Genomic DNA, 20,959 nt, shown 5'->3' with positions numbered 1-20,959 from the left:
TGCTTTCAGCCCTTTGCCATTAGTAAGGCTATTTGTCACATCTATGAAGTTTAGAGAGAAAACCTTTTATCAGGTTGAAGAATTATCTTTTATTTCTCATTTTTCTGATAGTTATTTATTATAAATATGTATGATATTGTGTCACATAGTTTCCTACATTTTACATTTTGGATGATTACTTACGTTTTGATTTAAAAACCATGAACCAGTCTGTTTTCTCTAGGTAAGCCCTACTTACCAGAGGGTAAGACCTACTTACCATGTGGTCTCTTCTTTACATGTTGCCGGGAGCTGCTTGCTGTAATCTACAGATGTTTCCACCTGTCCTGACAGAACTAACTCCGACTGTTCCTTTTCTTATAGCAATGCCTTTACCTTGCTTGACTGTCGTGCTGATTCTGTCCCTACAAAATGCACTGACAGCTAAGCCTTTCTTTATTTTGTAGAGTAATCTTATAAAACATTATTTTATATATTTCTTAAATGTTGGTGGAATTGACCAATGAAACCCACATTTGCCTGAAGTTTTCATTGGAGAAAAACCTTCAACTTGGAATGCAATTTCTTAATAATTTGAAATTTTTTCAACTCGGCTTTTTTATTTTAACCTTGAATATGCAAAGAGTTGGTCCATTTCAAAGAATTTGTCAGTTGTATGAGCAGAATGCTGTTTACAGTGTATGTGTTGACATTTCCTTCCATGGTAGTTTAGCAGATGTTTTTAAAAATGCCTCTCAGTTTTATCAAATTTTTCTTGTTTTTATTAGTTCTTTGAGAATTTCATACAATGTATTTTGATCCTATTCAGCCCCCTCCCCAAACTCTCCCAGATTCACTCACTTTCCTACCCACCTAACCTGGTGTCCAGGCTGTGCCGTGCCAATGTACTAGGTGTAGCTCTATCCACTGGAAAATGGTTGGCCTACTGGAGGCCACACCCTTTAAGAAAACTGACTCCTTCTCCTAGCAACTCTCTTTGCCAATAGTTCCTGAGCTAGGGGTAGAACTTCATGCTTCCCTCTTCATGCTGAGAATGTATCTGTCTTGAGCTTGAGCAGGTCTCATGCATGCTGGCACAGCCACTGTGGTTTGTGTGTATGACCACCCTGTCGTGTCTGGAGAACACTGACTCCTTTCTGCACTCATCCACTGCCTCTGGCTCTTAGATCCTTCCAGCCCCTCTTCCACAACAGTCCTTGGGGAGAGGTGGGGAGGAGTGACACAGATATCATTTAGAACCAAGTACTCCATGGTCTCTTCTCTACCACTTGATAATGGTGGTCTCTGTGCTGACCCACAGTCTTCTCCTACACTATGTGATGTCTTTGTAGGGTTGAGGATATGAAAAAGGCCATCCTACAAAATGGCTATCTTACAGATTCAGCACAATTCCTGTCAAAATCCCAACACAATTCTCCATGGAAATTTAAAAGGATAATCTTAAATTTCTTTTTGGAAAAATAAAAAAGGGTATTCCAAACAATCTTGAACAACTAAAAATGAAAAACACCTGCTAGAGGTATCACCATCCCAGATTTCAAGTTATACTCCAGAGCTATAATAATGAAAAAGAAGAAAAGCATGGTATTTGGCTTAAAAACTGACACCTGGATCAAAGAAATAGAATTGAGGAACCACATAAAAGTACATGAACTCATTGCCAGCTGATTTTTTACAAAGAGGCCAAACAGACACACTTGAGAAAAGATGATGTCTTCAACAACTTGGTGCTGGCCAAAACTGAGAAAGCTGTGTGTGGAAGAAGAGAAGCAGACCCTTATCTCTCACGCTGCACCAAACTCAACTCCAAAGACCCACCCTCAGCCTAAGACCTGATATCCTCAATTCAACAGAGGGAGAAAGAAGGGAATAAATTCAGTTCACTGCCACAGGAAAGGACTTTCTGAGCAGGACCCATACAGCTCAGGCATTTAGAACAACTGATAAATGGGATCTCATGGAACCTACAGCCCACCTGTATAGCAAAGACACAATCATCCAAGTGCAGAGGCAGCCTATGGAGTGGGACAGAATCTTTATTGATTTCTTAAACATTATTTTCTGTTTGCTACTTGAGATAATTCTGCTCTTCACTGCTTTTCTCTTCCTTTTTGTTTCCTCAGAGAGAGTAGCTTATTGGTTGGTATGAGGTCAAGTGGAGAGCCTGTTGCCTTATGCTTTCCTCTGAGCCCTGATTTAGGTGGCACACGTTGTGTGAGATGTTGCGTTCTCATTTGCTCAAAATATTTTTTACTGACCATTGGACCTTCTTGACCTATAGATCATTCACGAGGAGATGACTTAAGTCACAAATATTTAAAAGTTTTTTCAGATACTTTGGACAGATTTTTAGTTTAATTCTCATATATTCTAGGGACATTGGTTTGCAATTTTCAGTTCTCTTACATTAGCTAAGGTTTGTTTCAGGGCACAGAATACCATCTATCTTAGTTATTAAATATACATTGACTGCACTTGAAGAGACTGTGCCAATTTGGTCAGTGTGTTTATAAGTGTCAGGTGGAGGAGGTTGAGTCATGACAATGTTTGGATTATCTATCAACTTATTGACCCACTGAGTTACTCTGTCAATTATTGACAGAAGAAATTTGATGTCAACATGTAATTGCAGATGTATCTATTGCTTCTTGAGATGTGTGAAGGGAAATTCCTGGAAAGAAGCCATGTCTTACAGTGATCTTTCTATGTGGCTGTCGACTGATTGGGACTTTAGTGAACTACTGCCAGATTGGAAAAGGGAATTTGAGGTAGCCTGTGTGTTCTCAGCCTGTGGCCATTCACATTTGGCTCTAAAAATAAATTACCACCTCTACTTTTTGAGGTGAGAGATGTGTCATTATAAGGACAAGTATATCATTCTTTCCTTATGCATTTGATGTGTTGTTACCAACTGCATACATGCACACTGCAGTGTATTGACATGATAAGCTGACCCTTTTCTCATTATGTGATTATCCATTACTAGCCCTCATAATTTCCTTATTCTTATGTTTGTATTACCTGATGTTCATAAAGCCATCCTAGATTTCATTTGGATCATTTTGAATGATGGGATTATTTCCTGGAATCATTTTTAAATATTAAGCAGTGATACGATAACTTTGTTCATAGCCTCTCAAGATGAAGTCACTCTCTTTTACCTGGGTTTGACAACTGATTAGATATAGAGCAAATTGTTTTCTGTTCCTTTATCAGTTAGTGAGCAGCCAGTTTGTTTTCCTCAAGTTTTGCATTGCTTCCTTACCTCCTTCACATGCACATACATCCCCATGGCTCACTCAGGACTTGTAGTAGAAAGGTTCAGAAAATGAAGTGTTTCCTCATGTGTGTGATACAGTTGGAAACACGCCACTTGAAACTGATTCTCCAACTTTCTAGCCTCTTACACTTCCTCTCCTGAACCTTTGGCTAAAATGTTATTTACTTCTGGGCCTTGTGCCTTCTGGTTTCTTCACAGTTAGCACAGCAGAAGCTACTTTGTTGGCAACTAGGAGAAAGAAAACAGCAAAGATTCTCCTTCCCTAAGTTTATTCTCTGGGCAGCAGGGCTCCTTTTTCTAGTTCCTCTGAATAGAAAAATGAACTGTCCTTGGCCTTTCTGATTCCCATTTGGCCAGAGCAGTCATGGGACTTCCTGATTCATTCTTTGGGCAGGACCAAGAAGAAAAATACAGGAACAAAACAGAGTGGGAATTTGCCCCACACTCTTTGTCCTGAATATATATATATATATATATATATATATATATATATATATATATATATATATATATATATATATATATATTCCCCTCTGCATACTCTGGTCAAAAAAATAGAAAAAGATTGCCAGCCTCTCATATTTCACTTTCACAGTTCTCCTATTCCACCCTGGGGCTACTCCTGGGTTAAATGTGGAGGGGAAGGAAAATGAGGAACACATCCTCTGACATCCATTCTTCATGACTTAATGCTTTTCATGATGTCCCTGCCATGGTTCCGTTCCAGAGTCCTCAGACAGTGCTGTGTGTGCAGGCTTTCCCACTATGCTGTCTGAGAGAATGGCTGTAGCAGCCTTACTCCATGCTGGTCAGCACAGGATGCCCCCACACAACATATTTTTCTTTATTGCAGTGCCTTTGGCTGATATATTTTTGTTTCTTTCTCCTTTCAGCCAGAGATCTAACAAAAACAAACTGATAGACACCATTCACAACCAAATGTTGGCATGTAAAATATTTCCTTTCTTAAAAATGAGCCATTGTGGCAGAGTACCAGTTCCCAAAGGCTGCAAGAAGTGGGTACAGGCTGCCAAGCATACCAGCACCAAAGCAGTTAGCCTCCTCTGTGAATAGCATTCTCTGTGTAATTTTGTTATACTTCTGGCAGTGAATACTTGTTAATTATGTTTCTGGATTTTTTTAATCTCTTTTATGTTAGCAATATGTAAAGATCAAATGTGAAATCCACCCAGGAAAATATCAGTAGATTGACTTTACTTTTAGAACATTGTAAATAACTTGGCTTCTTATAAAGCATACATTTTCAATTTTTTTTTATGTTTATTCTTTGATAAAATGCAATGTCAGCGAAATTTAACTTGGTAATACTCTGATAACATGTAGCTATCACATGGGCCTGTTTGATTAGGTGCCTGGAATGCATCAACTCATCCTTGTCTTTGACCTTAATGTATGCCTAGATTTTGACTACATCGTTTGCAGTGCAAGTTCTTGTCATATTCCTTACATTCTGTGTTACCCAGGGGTGCACATGCATGCAGAAAGCTCATATGGACCATTGTAGTTTCAGAAAATGTCCCTTTAGAAGCAAGCTCTAGTCCCATCTTGTACATTCCCTACTTGTCATCTTATCATCAGCCGCTTCGGTGTCCCCAAAGAATACTAACTACTGATCGATAACCCAGACATGTCTGGCCGTGGCCTACATGTGCCCTGGGTAGTTCATTTATTTGCCTTGGTGGATTTGCTAGAGTGGAATTTAATCAATAGCTAATTCATTAATTCTGGTCCTTGAGACTGTAGAGACAGTACTGGGCAGAGAGAACAGGCTGGCTCCCACTTTGATTGAAATATGACAAATACTTCAGGTAATGGGATGATTGGAAGTTTGCTTATGTTGTCTCCATAAAACAAAAAGCTGGGAAAGAAACATAAGGAAGAGGTTTTAGCCTGTCCTGCCTGCCAGTATTCTGAAGCCCATGGTTTCCAGGCATGGAGCTCCAGGGAAAATCAAGAGAGCCCTGATCTTGTCCTTTTTTGCCTTTAATTGAAACCATATTGGTTTGAGGCTGGATTACTGATGTGACATCTGAGGTATAAAGTCCTTGGAATGCTTACAAAGTAATTGTTTTCAAGTTTGCCTGGAGATACTGAATGGTGCCCATAATATTTTTATAAAGCATCATTTCAGCAATCATTATGATAGAAGCATGGTAGACTGGATTCTTCCAAAGGTCAGTTAAGCCATGAGCATTGTGCATAAATCCCAGTGTATTCAAAGTACTTAACTTGGAGCTGAGTCTGGTGTGAGAGGTCAGAACCTAAAGATAACAAAGTTCTTCTTTTTTTATCTTATGTCTGAGGAGATACTGGGGAGCTCCTAGATTTTAATACCGTGTCATAGGTTGTCAAAGTCTCTCCTCTATCAGAGATTCTCTCTCTCCAATTTTTTTAGAGACTCAGGGCCTGAACTGAAGGTAATAATTTATGATTTCATAAACATATATGTGATATGTATTAGACTCATGTTTTCATTTATTTCAATAAGGAAACTATCAGGCTGTAAGATCCAACTAATTACATTGTGTTTCCATCATGTAGCCTTTGAACCAGTGGTTCTCAACCTTCTTAATGCTGTGACCCCTTAATACAGTTTCTCATGTCATGGTGACCCCCAACCATAATCATTGCTACTTTATAACCAATATTGCTACTGTTATAAATCATAATGTAAATATTTTTGGAGATAGAGGTTTGCCAAAGAGGTTACAACCCATGGGTTGAGAACCATTGCTCTAAGTTCCCTAGCTTGCTAATATGGACAGTGGGAAATTACTTTTAATTTGGGCTGGAATTTCCGTTGGAATCTTTAAAAAGCATGAGGAAGGCTCTTCAAACAGAAGATCTACTACAAGCTCAATACTGTGGTACAGAACTCAGTGTCTTATGACCACAATGGCTTTCAAAACTTACTTCAGAAGCTCCGTCACCACCACATCTGTGCCCCCTTTTCCTTCCCAAATGCCCACTGACTTCTCTGCCTCTGGTAGTATGCACAGAAGCAGCTCAGTGGCCTGAGGTGGCCTGAGGTGGCCTGAAGTGGCCTGTGTACCTCCAGCCCTTCTTCCTCATTCACCTGGGCCTCTAGATTATCCATATTTCTAGCTCTCTGAAACCCTTTTCTTGGGTTCCTTTGCAAGTACACTCATTAACTCTGGGTGCCATCAACAGAACTCAGAGAATGTAAACTTTCTCAGCAGTCAGTCAATGGCCCCTGACCCAAGCTGAGACCCTGAGCTATGCCCATACATCCAAATGCCTATTGATTTTTTCTTGTCACTCTGTAACCTAGACCCAAAAGTGAATTCTTATCATTCTGGTCAACTTTTCCTGTAAATGCACCACCACCCCACATATAGAAGTTCATATATTTGACCATTTCCATTTATTTATTTTTTTATTGAGTTTCATGCATGCACATAATGTTTTTGGATCCTATCCACCCCACTATTTCCTCTCTTCCAATTACTCCCCTCCACCCCCTATGCCCTCCACTACTACTTTTTCCTCCTGACTTCATGGCTGCTCTCTTTTTAAAAACCTACTAAATCTACATAGTGTTGCCTATTGTTCATGGGCCTCTAATGGAATGTTGGTGGCTTCTCAGGGGCTGCATCCCTGAAGAAAACTTCTTCTACCTCCCCCAGCATCCACCAACTGCCAACAGCTTCTCAGTTAGGGATAGGACTTCACGAGCACCTCCTTGTCAATCCTATTTTGACTTTTGGTAGGATTCATTCTGTACGGGTCTTGTGTATAGTCACAGCCACTGTGAGTTAACATGTACCATGGCCTTGTCATGTCCAATAAACAGTATTTCACTATAGACATTCATTTACTACTTCTGGATTCTATATCTTCTTACCCCCTCTTCTGGGCTGGTCTCTGAGCCTTGAGGGAAAGAGGATATGATTAGATACCTCATTTTGACCTGAGTGTTCCACAGTCACCTTATTCTCTTATGTTGACCACACATGGATCTCTGTATTATCATCTACTGTGAAAAGATTTTCTGATGAAGATTGAGAGATGCACTGATCTATGGGTATGAACATAAGAACTTAGGAGTCAGTTTATTGGTATGTCTATTTAGCAGAATGATAGTATTAGATTCTTCCTAAATCCTCTGACCTAGACTGTCATCAGTTCTAATGCAATTAATACCAGTTCATTATTGTGGAATGGGTTTTAAATCCAATCAGAGAGTGATTGGTTAGTTATTTCTGTAACATGGATGCCACAGTTGTATAAACGGGTATATTTTGCCAGGCCATTCTTTATTATAGCTTGCAGAATTCACAGCTGGGCAAGATTGGTGATGACTTTTTCTCCATGGTAACATTCACAGAATGTTCCATCACTATGAAAGCTGGCCAGGAAGAATGAAACTTTCAGATCAATGCCAGCTTGATTTCTCCATTTCCTGTGACTCAATTATGAGGTGTCTTCAGCAATAAGTTCTTATCACCAGGTTCTAGAGGGTAGCCAAGAGCAATGGCAGTAGCCTATAATTGCAGTGGGGGCATCTATAAGACCCTGGTGGCCAACAATTTGAAAAGAGGTAACCTGTATTTGGCAGTGGATTTTTGTTAGCCTATGTGTCCAGGAGAAGCACCACCCCCATTTGTAGGGTAACTCCACTTAAACTCCATTTTCAATTATGTTTTCACTTTGTCTTGTATGATGGAGACTGAGTGTGTACCTGCCATGGCACACATGTGGGGATCAAAGCACAACTCGCCAGAGTCAGTTCTCTCTTCTAACATATGAGTTCCAGAGATTAAATCCAGGTTGATGGAAGAGACTTCATCTGCTCAGCCACATTGCTGGCCTGATTCAGACATCCCCAGGACCTCCTAGCCACACTTCACTCTAGAAATAGCAGATCAGGCTTGGATACTTCCATCCTTCAGACATAAACCGTGAGAAGCAGTGACTGCCAATTTCTCTGCTTTCATTTTCTCTGCATGATGTATTTGGGGCTCATTTCCAGAACCTAGGGAATGTGTGTGGGAAGGTAAGGAGTAGGAATTCTAGGTAAATAACTTCTCTTTCCTATCTTGGCTCAGAAATGTCTAGTGGTTATCCAACACACTCAAAACCAAATCCAAATTTATTTTCCTAGCCCATGAAATCCCACACAGTTGGCAAGCTCCATCCCAGTCTCCCAGCAGCCACTGTGTCTTATTTTCTAACATTCTGTCTCTTGCTCAGTGCACTCCAGGGCTACTGGATTCTTTGACCTCTTGTTCCACATCAAGCACAGGGATAACTAACAACCTGGATCACTCATTCACTCCCTCACTTTGTTTCATCCTAATTCTATGTTTCTGCACAGAAGAGCCAGGCCTCCTCAAACTATGACTTGAGGTATTAGTTATTCTCATGTTGTTTACTGCTCATCACCCTCCAGCAAAATATAAGTTTAATGATCAAAGGGACATTACCTGTCTCATTTGATGATAAAGACAGATTGATGCCTGCTTTTGCATTAGGTATTTAATAAGTATTCATTAAAGTGTGGACTTTAAAAAACTCCCCAGATTCTGTTTATTTTGGGTTGGTTGGGATGATGGACTGGTGGTGGCCTCAGAACTTTTCAGAACCTTGATGTTGCCTTTGAAGAAACTCTCAAACAGATAAACCCATCACCTGGCAATCACCTCTGGAACAGTAACTGAAATTCCTAAAGGAAGAAATGCGAACTCCACCCAGTGTCACACCGCTGATGCCCATTCATGCTCCTCACCGTCCCTGGTTTCATCTGTTCTCTTCAGCCCAGTTATGGACTGTGAAGGGGCTGCTGTGGGATGTTCTGCATGCTTGGTTCTAGGAGTGGTGACACTGAACGGTTGCCCTGTTTAACTCTCAAGCTGCCAGCGTGGTGTTGGGAGGCTTCCGTCACTCTCTTTTATATTAAAACGTGTGTGGGCCAGGCGGTGCTGGCACACGCCTTTAATCCCAGCACTCAAGAGGCAGAGCCAGGCAGATCCTGTTACTTCAGTGCTGGTCCTTCCCAGAATTTCCTCTGCCATCTTACCTGTCTATTCGTGTTCACACCCATGTCTCCCACAATGCCTTCTTTGAGTGGCCTTGGTTATATGCTTTTAAAAATGAATACACTTGTTGGGCTGTGGTACCACAGGCCTTTAATCCCAGCACTCAGGAAGCAGAGGCAGGAGGATTTCTGTGAGTTCAAGGCCAGCCTGGTCTACAGAGTGAGTTCCAGGACAGCCAGGAAACCCTGTCTTGAAAAAGAAAAACATGAAAATACTTGACTCTGTTATTACACAATTCACCTAGGGTGTGTGTGTGTGTGTGATATTTTTGTCTTTTTCCTTCACTTGATGCAGTTTTTAATAAACATCCAAATAGGGTAGTTAAATATTTAATATTATTGAATATTTAAAAACAATCTGAATACTCAAAAAATTTTCAAAAATCAAAAGTTAACATTTCATCAAAGCACATGTATTTAGTTTTGCATTTAAAGTATTCCCACCATTTTTGATAACATAGTCTAGAATATTATTGAGGAGTGTGAATACTACATGAATGAGTAATAAAACAATATCCACATTTTTAAAGACCTCTCTTAGAAGAATCACAAATCCAAAGCTGTTTAATCTGTAACAGTCTAGTCTGAGGTCTTGGAAGCATAAAAATTTTCCCCTTGTGGTTCAAATAAGATATTTTGACAAATGGTGATTAAAATATTAGGATATAGCAGTAATAAAGTGTCACTGTGAAACCCAACTCCTCATACAGAATCCTGTCTTACAGTATTTCAGCATCTACCTGTGTAAAAATAAGAAATTGTATTCCCACCGCTTTCTAGCTTCCATGTTTATCAGAAGCAATGGATTTTATAAGGATAGATGTGTAATTATGCACTATAGTGAAATTGAATAGTAATTATCAAATGACAGAATTAAAATGAAATGTCCAACTGGAATGTCTGACCCGCTCTGATTTGTGTTCTCGCATGGGTGTGCCCATGGTGGTTTTTATCAGAGACTATCAAAGATACTGTGAACTTCATTTCCTGACCTGTCACACCCTTGACTGTCACTTAAAGTAGTGTTCTAGGACTAGGAGAAAGCTCAGCTGGTCAGTGCTTACTGCATCAGCATGAGGACATGAGTTGGATTATTGGCACCCACATAAGGAGCCAGTCATGGTAACCATGGGGCTTACTGGCCAGCCAGCCTAGCCTGGTCAGTGAGCTTCAGGTCTAATGACATACCATGTCTTGAAATGAAGGCAAGCAGCTCCTGAGCAAATGACACCTGACATTGACCTCTGGTCTCTACATATGCATGCACACATGTGCATGTATATCCCCCACTCACATACAGAGGGCATAGTGATCGCTATAATTTATTTCTGCAGTGAATATAGATGCAGTATCTGCAGACTATAGAGCTGATTTGAAAGTTGGATCTCTGGAAAAATAGCAATGGCTGTATTGGCCCATGAATCTCTTGAATGGTGATGTTACCTTCCTCTCTGTGCTGTATGTATACTTTCTAGAAAATGAAATGATAATTTCATCAGTCTATTAAAATGTCAGGGTTTATCTTGACTGCTGCCTTTTCAGATAAGTGTTTGTGCTTAATTGGATTTCTGAAAGTGATGTCACTGAGAATACTGATCAGATCCAAAATGAAAAATAATTTAAAATATTAGTACACAGTGACAGAAAAATAATGCTCCAATGTAAGTTATTGTGAAACTTTGATGATTAAGACTTAACATTGGGCCAGTGAAGTGATTAGTGGGTAAAAGTACTTGCTGCCAAGCCTCATGACCTAAGTTTGGTGCCCAGGACCCTGGGAGAAAGAAAATAGTTGTCCTCTGACCTCCACACATATGCCATGGTACACATGCTCCCAACACAAATACAATCAAATTAGAAACAATGACTTGAGACATAGGCCCAGGTTCATGCCTTTCTTTGATTCATGTACTGCTAGAACATTTTCTGTGTGGAAAATCACCCCACAGTTGTTTGTGACTGGCTAAACATCCCGCCAGAGACTCTAGAATAACAAAATGGGAATTAGTGTTCATGTCAGAATTACACTCAGTTTTCAAAACCAGTGGTCACAAATCGACTAGTCATTTTCATGTTTCATAGAGGAGGAGGCATAGCACGCCATGCTATGCTTCAAAAATATGTGAACCCTCTAGTGCCTTGTTTCAGACTTTTAACTACTGCTTATTGAGAATCTGCAAAGACATTGTGTGCATAGAATGCAGACAGATTCTACAGTATTAACCTGATCGTGGATCTTTTTCTGCTGTTCTGTTTTGAGACAACCTAGACTGGCCTTAAACTCATGGCTGTCCTCCTACCTCGACTTCCTCAGTGCTGGGATTACAGATGTGAGCCACTGGGCATTCTGATTACATCTCTTTTCTGTTGGACAGCTTTGCTTTTCTGATATCAATCACCACAAATTTAATATTAACCTGTTACTGAGAAGGCAGGAAATTTTGATCAGCTGTTACACACTCCCTATATACCAGCTTCCAAAAGCATATTTGTGTCTAAAATGAAGTGGTTCCTCAAATTTTTAAAAATCAAATGCTCTCCAATTCCTAGACTTCTGACCACAAACCATGTATGAGCTAAGGAGTTACCAAAGGAACAAATCTACTTAGCAGTGATTTAAATGCGAAGAAATGTCAGAGCCTAAATAGAAGAAGTTAGTGATATTGAAGATTTTCTCAGTTTGGGAGTAGATTTTGACTGCAGGTTTAAGAACCAATCATAGAGATTTATACAGTCAGATCCAGACATACAGGGGGTGACATTGTCTCAGAGATCCCAGATTCTGTGCTGCTCTTTGTGATTTTTCACAGGCTTTCTCAGACCAGCACAGGCATCACTGAAGGCATCCTAGAGCAAAGAGGGGAGAAGCTGACAGCCATGTCCAGGAAGCAAACATTGCCCATAGGTTTCACAGTGATCTTGCAGACACATCTTTGGCCAGCCGGATGATGTGTCATCTGCCTCTGGTTTTGTAAAGGAGAAGGTGTACAGAAAAGAGGTTACATCTGCCATACTTGAGCTTTTGCTGTTCACCAAGGCTTCATTTTTGTGCTTTTCTTCAGCAATGCTGATGACCTGTGGGTTCTCTTGACTCCTCACAGGGATGTTTGCTTTTTCCCTCTGAAACTTCAAGTGGGAAACCACTGGGCACCTGCTATGTATTCTTCTCCCCAAACTAAAACAGTTTAGATTGAGTCTTAAAACATGCTGAATGACAGTCATGGCTATGAGCATACAAGTATATTAACATACATATGCATCAGCATATATTCAGAGCGTTAGTACACACTCATGAGCAGAGAATTGCTCATAAAATAAGACTGTCTGACCAGTCTGGAAGACTGAGTGAGTAAGGTCGACAGCAGCTGTGCTGATTGTTGTATTTTCAGTGGTGTTGATTCTAGCCTGCAGTGGTGCTGCATACATGTAGTTATGAAACAGATCTCTCTCACACACACAAACACAAATATACACACATGCATGTCTGTATAGACATCTATGTGTATTTACATGTATATGTATATTTTTATCTGTTGCAGATCCCTTCAAATAGATTGGATGACACCAGAAAATCCAAATGGTATCATTCTCGGATATGACCTTTTACGGAAAACATGGCATCCATGCCATGAAACCCAGAAGTTAACAGAGGGACACAGTGATGAGCAATGCAAGGCGGTCAAGTGTCAACACCCTGAAAATATCTGTGGGCAGACTTGCTATTCTCCAGAAACTAAGGTAGATCTTTTCACATGTACCAATGTAAACCCAGACTCCCTACACTCTGCTCTATTATGATAAATGTTTTTCATATTATGCTATGAAGATCACATAGAGAAGGAAGTATTGCTATCAAAATTCTACTGACCTTATAATCATTTTAGCCTTCACACTTTTCATCATCTTTTCAGAAAATATGGGTTTATTAGGATGATAAGGATCCCCTAAATTAGTATCAGCTTGAGGGACTCAAAGTTTTCATTATACAAATTCATTCAGCTACAGATGGCTGTTTTTTCCCACAACTCTGATACAGTGCCATGAACAGGCCTGCTCCTGGTATGTCAGAAATATTTTAGAATTATGGTCATTTGTAGATTAATGTTCATATTAGTTGCTGTTTAGGAATCAGATCAATAATACAGCCAGACAGAGGGTTTTGTAAATGGCTTTTATTGACAAACAACACAGAAAACTACTTGATTTGAAGGTAAGATTTCATCTAATGAAATAATGTCCTATTTATCAGCAGCATTGCACATTTGATGACTGAGGCTACTCCTAAATCCATAAGATTCACTAGAAAGGAACTCCAGAATTAATAAAGTGAGTTTCTGAGGCAATATGGATCGAAATACAAATTATTATGGCTGCCACATGCTTAGTGGTAGTTACTATGTAAGAGACACATAAAGACACTTGTCAACCTTAAAATTTTCATATCTCTAAAATTATTATGCTTTAATTTAATTGTGTGTATGTATGTGTGTGGTATATACATGAGTGTGTGTATATACATGGAAAGGTCATGATGGGAACTTGTTTTTTAATATAAAATATCTGCTACTTAAAATGCAGAACTGTTAGAAATACAAATGTATCTTGTCTAGTAGGTTTTTTGTACATGGAGTTGCTATTGAGTGCTTTTGATGAAAATTTTAGAAATTGTTTAAAAAACAAAAGTGTGCCAGGCGGTGGTGGTGCACACCTTTAATCTCAGTACTCAGGAAGCAGAGGCAGGTGGATCTTTGTGAGTTCCAGGCCAGGCTGGTCTATGGAGCGAGTTCCAGGAAAGGCACAAAGCTACACAGAGAAACCTTGTCTCGAAAAAAAAGCAAAAGAAAAAACAAAAACAAAAACCCAAAGCGTTCTCTCAGAACTGTTAAGCATAGTACATAACTTTGCATACTTTTTATGCAGACTATGGCATTGAAAGGAACAGTCATCCCGTTGATGCTTACAGTGAGACCACTCTTAAACACGCTAACAACTAAATCCAACAAAACAAACGTGTTGCTGTTTGTTTAGGAAAGCTGCCCTGGTGGCTGGATTGGAACGCACTTCTGTGCTCTTGCTAACTTTGTAAATGAGCAACCGAGTGAGTGGGACTCTGGAAGACGTAGGCCATGTTTTAGTCTCTGCTCTCGCCCACTCCCAACATGGAGGATCTCAGGGGGAAATGGGAAGTTCCTGGGAAACTGCTGATTTGGTCTGCCACAGGAAGAGTCTGTCTAACTGAAGGGACTCCTCCCAAGTCCAAGTTCTGAGCCACTTCCCAGCCTCCACTCAGGGTTTGATTTGTCTTATATAGAGCATAAAGATACAAATCCGTACTTGATTGTTCAAGCATATAATTTTTTTCTGCAGCTAGCTCCAGGCAAAAACACAGTGAAAAGGACTTTTCAAAATTAGTTTCCATACAAATTCTTTCTGTGTTGTAGTACTCTGTGGTATACGTTTGCTGTGATGTATGTTTGCATAGGTGTATATTTATGTGTTTATATACATAGGTGTGTACATATGCAGAGAGGGAGAAAAGACAAGAGAGAGAGGAGATTGCCTTATTGGAAAAATGGGATCCATAAATAAATAATCATATGCATTATAAGGAAAATTCAACTTATTTAACAAAAAGGATGAGTAAGGAGTGGTTTGCATTGGTGTGATGCTTTCAAGTTAAGCAATCGTGAGAATAAATATATATATATATACATATATATATGTATATATATATATATATGTTTATATGCGTGTGTGTGTGTGTGTGTGTGTGTGTGTGTGTGTGTGTGTGTGTATGTGTGTAGGAAATGGTTTCTTTACAATTTTAAGTAACTTTATATTGTAAGCATTGACGGTCTAAAGGTAATTTACATTTTCAGTTACATAATGTTATAACACAAAGCAAAGCTTAGCTGAAGAGGGGAAGGTGTTGCATGAATTTTAATGGTTTTTTAATAAAAGAAAAACCCAAACCAAAAGCCCTGGAGCCAGATATTGGGGTAAATGCTGAAAGATCAGAGAGACAAAGGAATAAGCCACTGCCACATCTCACCTTACCAACCCCGTGACTCCTCTGTTTGAATGCTGCCTGTGAATCCTCAGCTGAAAGAGGCTTCAGTCAAAAGCCTTAGTTCCTATCTTCTCACACCTTATACATACACCTTTGCCCGCCCAGCCATATTACTTCCTTCCCAGTGATGAGACTAAAATCATGTGATCCCCAAGTATTGGAACTAAAGGAGTGTAACTCCCAAGTATTAGGATTAAAAGTGTGTGCCACCACTGCCTGGCTCTGTTTCTCTCCTAGACTGAGTCAATCTCATGTAGTCTAGGGTGACTTTGAACTCACAGAGATCCAGACAGATCTCTGCCTCCTGAGTGCTCGGGTTAAAGGTGTGTGCCACCACTGCCTGGCTTCTATGTTTAATCTAGTGGCTTGCTCTGTCCTCTGATCTTCAGGCAAATTTTATTAGGGTACACAGTCTATCAGCACAGGAAGGTAAGCTGCGCTGTATCAGCTGACATTATGGAATTTGTATAATGCTGGAGAATACATTTTCACAGCTGTAGGTGGTATGGCCACCTTCCGAGGCCTTTTGAGAAGATAATTATGCTCTGTGAGAGGCAGCATTTTTAATTAAGTGGATATATTTAATTTTAAATGTAGAATGGCTTATTTTTTTTTTTAAATATTTCTTTAAAACCAATTTCAAATTTTTAGGTTTGCTGCGACAGACTTCTCTATGACCCTCAGCCTGGATACAGCTGCTGTGAAGAGAAATACATTGCATTTCTTCCAAATTCCACTGGCATTTGTTGTGGGGGCCGGATCCATGAGGCACAGCCAGATCACCAGTGCTGCTCTGGGTATTACGCTAGAGTTCTTCCAGGTGAGCATCCTGTCCCGCAGTCTTCAGCAGCTTAGGGAAGCTGAAAATGCAAGCCTGTGGCCCAAGTCAGCAAACTATCTCCAGGACCCTCCCATCAAAACCGGCACCACAAGGGCACAGCCTGTGGCGCGCTTTAAATGTTATTTCTCTGGCTTTGTTGAAAGGCAGCCAGAAGTGAAAGATGTATCAGAGACTTCTAACATCCACCGTAGACAGAAATGTCTATCAATAACTCCTGATCAACAACTTATCTCTTGTGGCTTTGTTTCATTCACACACTTCAAGGTTTCCTCATCAAATCTATGAGTCATGATGGTTCATCTTCCATATCAGCACTTAGGAGACACGCCTTTGGCAGCAGCTGTTAGGGTGTTTCCAGGGAGCTTTAATGAGAAGAGAAAACCCCAGGGTTAATGTGGACAGCAGCATCCGGTGTGCTGGAGTCCTAGACTGAAGAAAAGAGAAAACAGAAGAAAGCCAACTGAGTGTTAAACACTTCCTCCTCTGCCCGGCAAGTACAGATGCAGTGTGACATCACTCCTGTACCGGCCTTCTGTGAGCCACCATCACCCTTCCTAACTCAGATTGTTTCATCATGTACTTTGAGCAGTGAGGGAAGCAACCAGCAGCTAGTGCACTTCCCAGGCCATGACACTTCTCTCCACTCCCTCCATTTCTCTCTGGCGAACCGCATGCCCCATTCCTAAGTGGATGACAACTGGTTCCATTTATGTGAGCATTCCAAACTCCAGTAGTTAATCCTGTTAGCTAAAGTAAACTAGACATTGTTTTCCAAATTTAAATGACATGAAACAGTGCCCAGTAAATGTCATAGGGAATGAGGACAGTGGCACCCACAGTTTATAAAGCAGAAGATCTCAGATAAGTCTTGTATTTAAAGGTTTGCATGAAGTCTCCATTATTGCCTAACTTCACTGCTGTTTACAAGTAAGAAATGGGTTTAGAAGCGACCACTAGCAGTCTACAGAGGATGCATCACTGTGGACCTCAGGGGACCTCTCCAGCACTCTGCCCACTCCTGTTCTCATGTGGTCCTCATCCATCATGGTCTACCATTCCTTGTTCTCCCTTTCTGTTCCTGATCCAGCTGGGATCTCCTGCTCCCCCAAGCCTCCCTTCACTCAAACCTTGCCCTTCATTTCTCCCACTCTTGCCCAGGTTGTTCATGTAGATCTCATCCATTTCTCTGTCATTGGGTGATCCCTGTGTCTTTCCTAAGTGGATGCAGAGATCCTCAGCCAGGCCCCAGGTGGAGCTCTGTGTGTTCAGTTGTCGAGAAGGACGAGGGACTGTAGGAGCGTGAATTGTTGAGCCCAGGATTGGAAAAAGCACGGGGACAAAAGGCCAGACAAATGGAAGCACATGAATTGTGAACCAAAGGCTGTGGAGCCCCCAGCTGGATCAGGCCCTCTGGATAAGTGAAACAATTGAATAGCTTGAACTGTTTGGGAAGGCACCCAGGCTGTGGGACCGGGACCTGTCCTTAGTGCATGAGCTGGCTGTTTGGAACCTTGGGCTTACACATGGACCCTTTGCTCAGTCTGGAAGGAGGGGATTGGACCTGCCTGTACTGAATCCACCAGGTTGAGCTGAATCCCCAGAGGAGTCTAGGCCCTGGAGGAGATGGGAATGGAGGGGAGGGGATGGGGGAAGGTGGGAGTGGGGGCGGGAGGGGGGAGGACAGGGGAACCCATGGCTGATGTGTAAAATTAAAACACAAATATAATTTTTTAAAAAGGGGGGAGGGGGAAAGAAGCAACCACTAACACTCCAAGATTGGTGTATAGCTTGAAGACTCAAAATGGAATGCCTGTTTTGTTTTCTCAAACTCCACACTCCTTTTTGAGGACTTGATTACTCTTTCATCAGTGCATGCTTATGATGCTAGTCGGAGGGAGCTTCCACCTCGGTGATAATAGAAATAAGACAGGAGGCAGAGGGGGGACGTCACAGGTAAAAGCTTCCTTTGAAAAAAGAAGGACGTTGCAGAGACATGAACAGTGCTGATGAAAAGATCCATGCTGCCTTTCAACAAATCATAAAACAAGCCTTTGGGCTGGTTGCTAGAGTGGCCTGGGCTTGGGTAACTTTTCATTTATTTATTTGCACGTGTGTGTGTGTGTGTGTGTGTGTGTGTGTGTGTGTGCGCGTGCACGCGCGCATGCGTGTGCATGCGCGCACATGCATGTGTGTATGTATGCACTTATGCATGCGTGCTTGCATGTATATGCATGCAGACATGTGCAGCGTCTAGAAGAGGTTGCCCAGCATCCTGCCTGGCCTATCACTCTCTCCCTTGGCCTTATTCTGTTGAGAAAGGGTCCAGCTGATGGATACAAGGCTACAGGGTTCCAGACTGGCACAACCACACCCCAATTTTGAAGTTCTTCTTTTTTGCATGGCAAGCGTTCTTACCCACTGAGCCTTCCTACCCCAGGATGGCATTCTTCCTCCTGCCTTTTCCCTGTCTCGTGTGAGTCAGCAACCAGCTTGTTTGGGTGACATCATGGCATTGTCATTTTGTACCCAGCATGGCTTATCCCAGATATAAATGATAGGGGAAGCAAAAGAGTATATTCTGTGTATGGCTGACAGGGAAGGAAGGGGCTTGACTTGAGCGGCTACCTGGTTGTAGACTAGGGCACCCAAATCTGTCTGCCTCTTTTTCCCATTGTTCGTGTCTACTCCATTAACATATGTTGACATTTTTAAGAATTATTTTCAGCCAATAAACTTCACTGTCGCTGGAGAAACCACTCTAAATATATAATATATAACCACTTGTTTCCTGTCACCTAAGTTTACCACTGATATTGTCCTCTTTTTAAAGATTTGTTTGTTTATGTATTTGTGCTAGGTTAGTTTATGTTGTCATGTGTCCCATCACTGAGAACCGGAGTTACAGGTGGTTGTGGGGCAGCTGAGATGGGTGCTGGGAGCCAAATCCAGGTCCCCTGGAAAAGCAACAAGCATTCTTAACCACTGAGCCATCCCTCCAGCCCCAGGACACCAATGTCTTTCTTAAAGACAGGAAAATGAATTTAAAAGAGAGAAGAAAGTGATTTTTGGATGCCTTAAGAGAACTGAGTGCTCTGAGAGACACAGTTGAACATGAAGTGCTAAATGTATGGTTAATTGAAAGCATTAATGTTCAAGTGTTCACTGTATTCTGTATAAATATGACCATCCAAGCATATGATGTGAGGGATTCTCTGACCCAGTTTCCTTTGCAGAACACAGGGTCAAACATGTAAGGTATCATGATTAAATACTTCGAGTTTATTCATGATGGTGGACCTTCATTCCGACCATCTTCATCTTCCCCCACAACTCACAAAGGAAAAAAAATCTATCTTTATAGCAATGTTATTGTCTCTGATTCTCCAAAAAGAATATGTTCATAATTGAATAAATCATAACAATGTTTCCTAGAAGGAAATATGTTGACAGAAGTGTAAGGATTTTGTAAAAGAGTGTTGATTTGTTTATTAAATTCTGATTCACAGTTGTTAGTTAAAACACTGTCAAATGCTCTTTTCTCTCCAAATGTCCACAGTTGGGGGTTCTCATCTATGATTCTTCTCTTTTCTTCCTGCAAATAACTTCTTTAAAACTTAGAGAAATGAGATGGGCATTTCCTAGTGTCTGCTCTTAGCTCCTTCAATGTCAGTAGACCCTGGGAGGATCTTCTGAGCCCCACACACCACTAAATAGAATAAAAATAGCTTATATGGATATATAAAAGAATTTTACTTCAAAGTCACTTTGAAATTTTTGATATTACTATTTTAAACAAACCAAGCCCATAAAATAGTTCTTCCCCTCAAAATCAATGACAAATGGGTACTCTCCCATTTAGTAATTTAATACAAAAGATCTGCCGTCATGTGCCTCTTCAAGCCCAACAGTATGGGACTTAGAACTAAGGACACAATACACTTTTATTTAATGGGCTTTCCAACAAACTAAAGAAATGGAAACTTATGGGGCTTTTATTGATTTTTTTTTTTTTTTTTAGTTTAGCATGCATTTGCATCCATGTGTGTAAGCGGCCAGGTGGATAGAGAGATGACATATAAATGCCTCAAAAACGTGTACATGTGGAGACCAGAGGACAACATTTGAGTGTCAGTTCTTGCTTCTCACCATGTTGAGGCAGGTTCTCTCTCTTTTCTGCCACTACCCAGCATGCTCCTGGCTAGGTGGCCTATAAGCTTCTGGCCACCTCTTCTCCTCTTCCCACCTGTCCTTGGGAATGCTGGGACAGAGATGTGGACAAGCACATTCTGCTTTTTATGTGGGTTTGGGGAGGTTAAACTCAGGTAGTCAAGCTTGAGTGGCAAATGCTTTTACTCACTGAGCCAACTCCCCCACCCTCCGCCTTCTTTGAGATAGTATCACTCACGGAACCTGAAGCTAACTAGGCTGGTTGGCCACCAAGTCCCAGTGATCCTGCTGTCTCTGCCTTTCAGTGCTATGATGACAGGCACAGAACACAGGTTGGTTGGTTGATTTTTATGTGGATGCTGGGGATCCAATCTCAGATTCTCATGTAGATATGTGTGTATGTATAACCTGTCAAAATTATATGTATTTATGCATATATATCACATACATGCATATATATGATGTATAACCAGCACATGTACTGAGGCACAGAAAGCATTTCAGTATCTGCCCAGCTGTTGA

General features: G+C 40.9%; 1 protein-coding gene across 2 annotated transcripts in view; it reads left to right on the top strand.

Annotated features, from left to right (window-relative positions):
* Window positions 1–20,959, top strand: part of Ush2a (usherin) — a 701,257-nt gene that overhangs the window by 515,721 nt on the left and 164,577 nt on the right. For both annotated transcript variants that reach the window (XR_004946207.1, XM_036202543.1), the window contains exons 47-48: window positions 12,899–13,097; window positions 16,081–16,249. Coding sequence is in view for 1 of the 2 variants with exons in the window: in XM_036202543.1 (XP_036058436.1) it covers window positions 12,899–13,097; window positions 16,081–16,249 (368 nt within the window). In the remaining variant the exon portion in view is untranslated. The remainder of the gene's footprint in view (window positions 1–12,898; window positions 13,098–16,080; window positions 16,250–20,959) is intronic.

The sequence above is a fragment of the Onychomys torridus genome, chromosome 11 (assembly GCF_903995425.1).
Source record: "Onychomys torridus chromosome 11, mOncTor1.1, whole genome shotgun sequence".
Lineage (NCBI taxonomy): Eukaryota > Metazoa > Chordata > Mammalia > Rodentia > Cricetidae > Onychomys > Onychomys torridus.
This window is presented reverse-complemented; position numbering and strand designations above follow the sequence as displayed.